This window comes from Brassica oleracea, chromosome C9 (assembly GCF_000695525.1).
Source record: "Brassica oleracea var. oleracea cultivar TO1000 chromosome C9, BOL, whole genome shotgun sequence".
Lineage (NCBI taxonomy): Eukaryota > Viridiplantae > Streptophyta > Magnoliopsida > Brassicales > Brassicaceae > Brassica > Brassica oleracea.
Genome location: NC_027756.1, coordinates 29,984,119 through 29,992,972, shown reverse-complemented (window position 1 = coordinate 29,992,972; position 8,854 = coordinate 29,984,119). Strand labels below are relative to the sequence as shown.

The 8,854-nt window shown below is 36.5% G+C and overlaps 1 protein-coding gene across 1 annotated transcript; it reads left to right on the top strand.

The window, feature by feature from the left end:
* Positions 1-2,014: 2,014 nt before the first annotated feature.
* Positions 2,015-5,679, top strand: LOC106313453 (phospholipase ABHD3). The gene is made up of 14 exons (XM_013751257.1): positions 2,015-2,382; positions 2,459-2,548; positions 2,620-2,681; positions 2,758-2,861; positions 2,952-3,041; positions 3,313-3,435; positions 3,538-3,615; positions 3,889-3,974; positions 4,061-4,109; positions 4,197-4,253; positions 4,344-4,474; positions 4,903-4,986; positions 5,082-5,151; positions 5,238-5,679. Exons 1-14 carry the CDS (start codon positions 2,147-2,149, stop codon positions 5,601-5,603), a joined length of 1,626 nt encoding a protein of 541 aa, XP_013606711.1. The 5' UTR covers positions 2,015-2,146; the 3' UTR covers positions 5,604-5,679.
* The last annotated feature ends 3,175 nt before the right edge of the window (positions 5,680-8,854 follow it).

Below are 8,854 nucleotides of genomic sequence, written 5' to 3'. Positions count from 1 at the left end.
GGTCACTTAATGCCAATTTCCTTATTTGGCTTGGTCAAACATCACCATCAATGGCTCGACTTGATATTTTCGATTCTTTCATTAGCTGACTCCGCAGATCTGACCTTACTTTTGTATTATCCCGCAATGATGGCTAGTCAAACTTTCCTTACTTATTGTCCAACAGCCGAACATTTCTTAATTGGTTTTGCAGTCTTGATCTTGCCTTACGTATGCTCTGAACATTCCATGATCAGTTTATCATCGCTCCGCCAGTTCCGAATTTATTCCATGGGCTCGCTTAGGATCCGACACATAGTCAAGATATGTTCTTATACCCAAAATTCACAATTACAAGTGTTTCCACACTTAGAAAAGCACTCTCCTCGTAGAATAAAACCTCTCACGATTTATTTCCTTCAAATTTAAAAATACTCCAGGAGCGGGTCGTTACACTCCGCCTTACAAGAAAAAAAGGTTATCAACAGGAAAGAAAAGTTGAGATACCGAGGTACATGAGCATGTAACACGCATCCCCGTTATCTTCCCTTTGTTCTCTACATGATTAAGAAGGCTAACGAGCGCTTCCGTGCATAGAATAAAGATGAAAGGGGACAAATGATCTCCTTGACGTAAACCTTTTTCTGGAACAATATTCTCCATGGGTTGCCCATTCATAAGCACCATGCATGTAACCAAGGTGATACATCGTAATATCCAAATAATCCAAGTTTCTGAAATTCCCATTTTTTGCATGACTGTTTCGATGAACGACCACTCCATCCTATCATATGCTTTACTCATATATGTCTTAATGGCCATCCTTTTATTACGTCAGCTTGGTTTAGTTCTAAGAGCATGAAACATTTCATGGGCAATCATAATATTGTCTGAAACTGTCTTCCAGCAACAAAGGTACACTGGGTTTCTGAAATTTTGCCAGGTAAGACTTTCTTTAATCTCTGGCATAAGACCTTACAGATTATTTTGTAGCTTACATTTCAAAAGCTAATGGGCCGAAACTGAGACATCACATTAGGCTTAGTTGTCTTCGGGATTAGACAGATATTTGCATCATTCAGACCACTTGCCATCGACCCATCAATAAGGAATTGATTAACCATAAGAGTTAAATTCTCATTTGCAATATCCCAGAATTTTTGGTAAATCTTCTCTGGATGTATAGCAAAAAGTGGTAATTTGACCTTTCATTCAGTGACCGGAGCTGTAAGGTCTTTGTTATTTGACTCAGTATTCGTCGTGGATACCTCAGATAACGCATCATCTATATCTTATGGGTTAGAGGACTCGAAGATTTGTCTAAAATAAGTAGTAGCAATGGCTACTAATCCTTTGTTTCATCAAAGCATGAAAAACTTTTGTATTCCTATCTCCTTCTCTCATCCAAAAGAATAGACTTTTTTGCTTCGAGAACATCTCCTCTACCTTAAGAGCATTAGATAATTCTTTCACAAATGCTACTATCTCCTCCATCGTAGCATCATCATTCGAGTACAGTTCCTCCACCTTCTCTTTGCGTTTTTCCACTAGTTTTCATGTATTCAAATTGTGCTCTCTTCTCCACTGGCTTAGAGCTCTACGGTAACTCGAAATAAGTTCCATATATTTGCGTCCAAAGGAAGATCCGGAGATTTCCATCCATCAAGAATGACTTGCCGCAATTCCTCATTATCCAGCCACCATTTGTCAAATTTGGTTTTTTCCATTTCTTCTGTGGTTTAGTAAGAATGTCTGCTAGGACCGGACGATGATCCCCATAGTCTCATATAGTTTACAGAAGAATGAGAAAATTTCTCATGCGAGTTTTTATTTCCAATAGCTTTGTCTAAGCGACATCTAAGAGCTGTTCTTCCTGCTTTCTTTCCTATCTAAAATAATCTATATGGCCTTTCGAGTGATTGTGAAATGCTGAAAAGCCATATAGATTATTTTGGGTTGTAACAAAAAAAAATGTCATGAGGACCAACTAAGATTAGTGTCTATATTAGAAAATTTTGCTCATTTGAGAGCCATATGGAAAAATGATCCGCAAAGTTCAAACAAAAGTCGTTCGTCTCCTCCACACACTAACTTATTGGGTGTAATAATCAGATATCCCACTTTTCTGCAACATACGAAAGAAAAAGTATCGCTTTTGATTCCCACAATGAACTGTACAATCACAGAGGAGGAATTGGTCTCTCCTTACCTCATCCTCTTCAAATCTCTCTGTCTCATCCCATTCTTTCACTATCTCTTCTTCCTCTTCTTGGCAATCTTACTCTTCCTCTACTTGTTCCTCGAGATTCATTTCCCCAGATCAGATCCTATTTCGCTCACCTTCAATCCCAACTCCGACTTGTGCCAGTTTATCGTCTCCAAGTGTCGCCTCCTTCACGGACGGTAATCTTCGTCTTTATCCAATCTTCAAAAGGAAAGAAAGAAACGCCTCTTTCTTATGTACATTTCGATTTTGCAGCTACTTTCCTACCATCTGGCTTTCAAGCCCTCATCTTCAAACGGCCTTTCTTAGCCTTTTCGGAAACTCACCTCCTTTCTGCTATAAGCGGTGAGCGCTTTTGCTTGTTCACATCTTGTTAATGTGTTCCTTATTACATTTTTTTCCCTGTGTTGTGTCAGAAATCTCTTTCAAGCAACAGATGGTGGCACTATTGCTTTGGACTGGTTAATGCATTCTGATGGTACATTGTGCTGTTTCGAGATTTTGATTCCCTCTTAGCTCTTTCTGCCTGAAGTAATTTTTTTTATCATGCACAGTCGTGGAAGGCATATCTCAAGTGGTCAACGGCTCAACTCCAGGAAATGATAGGACTCCAATTGCTATTGTGGTTCCAGGCCTCACTAGTGATTCTACTGCTGCTGTATTCTTGTTTTACCTTTCCTCTCTACATTCTTCCTTAATGGGTTGCTTTTGCTTACTTGAAACCTTTTTTTTTATTCCTTTTTCATAGTATATTAAACATCTTGCCTTTAGACTGGCAAAGGAAGGATGGAATGTTGTTGTGAGCAACCACCGTGGTCTTGGAGGCATTTCTTTAACTGTGAGTTTCTTTGTATTTATTTTGATTCTTCTTTTTCTTGTATCTAGGTAATATTTGTGGTTATGGGTATTAATTAACTCGATTCACAAGTTCCTCATGATATTCATGATCATACTCTTTCTCTATGTGACCAACAATCTTGCAATCAAGTTCGTATTAAACATGGTGGAAGAAACATGTCATATGGCTTTACATTATTAAACGGTTTTAATTATGCTTGTGGATTGGGAAACATATGATTGACTGACTGAATCTTCGAATCATTAATCAGTCTGACTGCGTCTACAATGCTGGATGGACAGAAGATCTTCGGAAAGTAATTGATCACATACATTCTCAGTTCCCAGAGGCTCCTTTGTTTGCTGTTGGAACAAGCATCGGTGCCAACGTCCTGGTATTTTGCCTCTCTATATCCTTTGTCTTGCAACGACCATTGTTTGTTCTTATTGGCTTAACGTTTGGGTATCCTTACTCTTTTAATTGCAACCTCATCCAGGTAAAATATCTTGGGGAAGATGGCACTGATACACCTCTTGTTGGAGCTACTGCTGTGTGCTCTCCTTGGGATCTTTTGGTCAGTAACTGACATTGTGTGATACTGAAATAACGTCTCTCTTTATTTCACGAATATTATTTCCGTTTCAAATCATTATCATTGGGTCACTTTAGTACTTCTGAAAAACATGGTTGGGTTTCTTTACCTACTCGCTTTTGTTGATGTTTCTCTTCATTTCACTTTCTATTTTTGGGTTCATTCTTATATATAAATTTTGTCTTGTAATATTCCTCCACTCTACGAATTCTTGCTCTACCATGCCTTACTGTTTAAAATTAATATTTTCTGCAGATATGTGATCGATTCATCAACCGTAAACTCGTGCAAAAACTCTATGACAGAGTTCTTACTGTTGGTCTACAAGGCTATGCACAACTGTATGTCTAAATATTCTTGTCTTGTACCTACCTTCATCTCTCTTTAGTCTTGTCTTTATGTTCATTGCACATGGTTGTACCCGCAGGCACCACTCCATCATTTCTCGGATAGCCGATTGGGAAGGCATTAAGAAGGTAGATTATTTGATATTTGATTTATATGACCTAATCAAGTTAATTGACTTAAAAGATTCGTTCCTTTTTGTGTCTTGTTGTTTTTAGTCACGTTCGGTTCGAGAGTTTGACAACTACGCCACCAGACTTGTAGCCAAATTCGAGGTACAGTTTTCGTTGCATATTTCTAGGTATCCTTTGTTTATATATCCTCTCCTTCCACTAAACCAGTAGAACATCCAATCTTTCTTGCAGACAACTGATGCATACTATAGACATTCGAGCAGTGCGCAGTTTGTGGGAAATGTCGGTGTTCCGCTCCTTTGCATCAGTGCTTTGGATGATCCAGTTTGTACTAGGGAAGCTATTCCCTGGGACGAATGTAGGTAAGAATCTATTTGCTTTTACTCTGTCATCACTATTAATAGGCATCATTCCTCTGGTTCTTCTTCACTTAGGGTCACTGATAAGTCTTTTAAAGGATTCATTCAGAAAATAGTTAAGAGGGAACAATTAGTACAATGGACTTTAATTAACTGCATGTGAAGGTATCATAGTATTTGGGGGATTGGTTTTTGGGCCCTAGAAGTTATTCAGATTTGGTTTGGCTCTTGGATAAGATTTGACAAGATTACCGTTGCCAAATTGAGTTGGTGAATTCTGAAAAAAACAGAGTTTCTCTGTTCCGTCAGTGTGGCTAAATTAGTAAGCGAACGGCATTGGGCATTCTAGGAGAAAATTGATGAGTTTCTTGGTTGTGTATTTCTGTTGCATGTGTAATGAAACTTATGTTCCAAGATCTCAACTGTTGCAGGGGAAACAAAAACATAGTTCTGGCAACCACAACTCATGGTGGTCATCTTGCTTATTATGAAGGAATTACAGCAACAAGCATGTGGTAATTAATCATTCTGCGTAATTATCTCACACTCTATCCACAAAGACTTCTCTCCTTAGGAGGGAAGATAAAATGTGTAAAACTGTTATGTATAGGTGGGTTAGGGCCGTGCAAGAATATTTTGAAGTGCTTCTCTCCAGCCCTTATGCAGACCGAAGACAAAAGGTACAAGGGAATTTACTTTTAGTCCATTAGCATGACATGATCCACACTCAGCCTCTTTCAAGATATTCATTATATTATATTTTCAGACGCAGATCATCCCGGAACCATTGGAATCTTCGATTGATCAGGGACCATATATTCTGGAAACTGGAGAAGACGGGCTTGTTGCAGCAGCAGCAGCAAGTGAAGTGGAAACAACAAGAGCTAATGCAGAAGAAGAGGATAGTGCTCAAATTGGAAAGACAAGTTATCATCTACATAAAGACAACACTCGTCAAGGTTATAACAGTTTAATCGGTCCTTTAATGAATAGAGTGGATCAGCTTTCAAGATACAGCAGGAAATCGGTATGGCTATTAGCTTACATTGCTATAATCTCGACATGGCCACTTCTAGGACCTGCGCTTTTGTTATCAATCAAGAAAAGATTCAGAAGGCTCATAAAAAATTAGAATCATAACAGTCAATGATTGTATTTCATTGCAATGTACTTGATAAATAAGGCTGCAATAGGCCATTTGCCATTAAGACTATACAGAGCTCTTACAGGACTTTCTACCTCAGCAGTAAAAACGTCAGTATCATTCCAAAATGGTTACATCAAAAGGGAGAAGAGAATGAAAAGCAAAAGAAGCTATTTCTTTACCTCTTTATTCCTTATCACTTGTACCATTCCTTATCACTTGTACCCTAAGCTTTGCTTCCGCTTCCTCCATCATTGTCTTACTCTCTGCTTTCTTCTTCTTCTACCATGCCTCTTTCTCTGAAGTTCACTTCCTCGTACGCTTCCTCTGCGGCCTATTCCTCAGTTTTGTTTTGTACCTTTCAAACAAACAAAACAAAACTTACCTCAACTTTTTAATGCATTTAAATCTAGGCCCATGCTATATAATTAATAATAAAATATTATTTTATTTTTTTTGTTTAATATGTATATAATGATTTAACTTTAAAACATAATTATAAAGAACAAGTTACTTAAATACTTAAATATAAAATTATACTTCAATACTGATATGGTGTCTTTGCCAAGATTTGAAACTCAACCATAACAAAGTTTAAATTGGATGACAAAAAAATTCAATACTGTTATACTGATATATAAATAAAAATATAATATAAAAAAAAAAACATTAAGAGGACATAACTATTATCTTTTTTTTAAGAAAAAAGGCACAAACAAACAGACACACGATATAAAACAATTCTTGACATAAAATACACTTTAATAAAACTCCACTATTGTTTTGGACGTGGTTATGTAATTTTACTAATACTATATCTTTTATCCGCGCTACGCGCGGAATATAAATTTAAATTTTTATTTGTAACTATTTATTAATATGTGAATATGTTTTACTTTGTATTTAATTTTCCTTTAATTTTTGATGGTATATATACCAATTTTTCTTTTTTTCCTACTTTGTTGCATTTTTAATTTGGGCTATTTCTTAAATAAATTTTATATGCACCACTTAGCTTTTGTTATTATAAATAAAAAAATTTATACGTACCCATTATTTAGATAATTTACTATAGGTCTATGGAGAAAAAGAATCTACGATCCAAAAATAAATCTGTTTTTAGTGGAACAATATAACTTTGTAAAAGAAATAGTATACGCACCCATTATTTATATAATTTATTATAGCTATCTAGGCTTGGGACGGATCGGATATCCAGGCAATTTTAAGATATCCGGATCCGGATCCTTATCCAGTGGATCCGTAATTTTATTATCCTTATCCGGATCCGGGGTTCGCAGATATCCTGGTGTCGGATATCCTTCTAAAAATTATAATATCCGGTGGATATCCGGATCCGGATTTAGATCCTTAAAATAAATAAAAAATAATATTAATATATATAAAATATTAACAATAATTTAAAAATAAAAAAGATAAATAATGTTTTTAATTATTTCTATTTATAATATTACAAAATTTATATAAAATTTATATATAGTATTATAAAAATGAAAATTTATTAAATAAAATTAGTTTTTATATATAGATATTACTATTTTTGAAATAATTATTAATAAAATTTACGGATCCGGATATCCGGACTAAAAAATCAAGATATCCGGATCCGGATTCGGCTTTGACGGATCTAACATTTTACTATCCGGATCCGGATTTGGCCTCTCCGGATATCCGGATATCCGGATCGGATTTCAGATCAAATTCGGATCTCAGATAAAAGTCCCAGGCCTAGCTAGGTCTATGGGGAAAAAGAGTCTACGATCCAAAGATAAATAGATTTGGAAAAACAACAGAAATAAATATTGTATTCATACAAGTTAAAGCAATCATGAGACAGCTACGTACCACAAATAATGTTAATCATTTTAAATTTGTTGGACATAAAACAATGAATGAATAAATAAACAACTTTCATGAGATCATCTACATGCCGATTCCGATTCTGATTCCGGTTCCAGTTTCGAAGCGCACGTCCGATAAAACTTCTGTGCAACGTAGATACTCAACAAAGATTTCAAACAATTTATCCGCGCTACGCATTACATGCCCAACAAAGATTCCAAACAATTTATCCGCGCTACGCATTACATGCCCCACTAAAATCCAAAACTTATCCACATATAATTCTTCCCATGGGTGCTCTTTCAAAGGATCTTTCTTCACTTTACTCATTTTATCAGACGTAAATACTCTGCTGGCACTGACCAGCTCCATAAGCATTGCTGAAAGCCAAGACTGAGGCATAGAGACCGATGACCAGAATGTAATACCATCTCAGCTGAGCGCACATGTGAGGTAGTATAGCTGTAGATACTGCAGCTATAAGACCAGCAAACCATGAAGGAATTTGGTTATTAAGGAAGAATCGTGTTCTACGCCGGTCATCATAAGATATGTATTGTCACATTCCGGTTCTTCCAAACCGGAATGGTTTTGTTTATTTTAATTGTAAACTTGATTTAGACTAAAGCCCATTAGCTTTTGTGCTTCTTTTCTGGCTTGTGTAGTAAACCCTAGGGTTTCTTCTTCTTTTCCTATAAAAAAGAGTCTTCCCCTTTTCTTCTCTTTCATTTAGAAACTAGAGCGAAGCCCTGCAGAGTTCCAGAGAGATTTGAAAACCCTAGCCGTCATGGTTTCTCTTTTTCTCTTCTCTCTCGTTCTCTCGTGGACGACCTCTTTCTTCTCTTTTGTCTCTTGCATCTCTCTTTCTCCTCGTCATTTGCTGTATCCGGAGCCAAGCCGTTGGAGATCCCCGATGAACCGTTCCAATCCTATGTCCAGATCTCTCCTTGTCTTCTTTCTAAATCTGGTCACTGGTGAGGTAAGGAACCCTTGTGTCATTTTTTTCTTCTCCTTTCTATTCCTCCTCTTAGATCTCTTATCCCGGGTCTTTGGTAGTAGCACCTTGATACACTAAAACTGAACCTTTCCTACTGTCAAGTTAACAGTGGTAATTGTAGTATTTGAGATTCAATCCAGAGGACCAGTCTACACTTTATTCTTTTCAACTTAGCTAAAACTAAAAGTGGGGTTTTGAATTACGTTGTGACGTGCAAGTAAAGTAAATGATTTCAGATAAATAAAATTCAATATTAGAGATAAGCCGATCTATGGTTTCTCATTGGGTGTCAAGCTCAACCAAACATTTATTCAAGCTCCTTAAAACACAATCTAGAACATAGATCACTCTTAGTAGAACAACCCACTGTCGTGGTGTT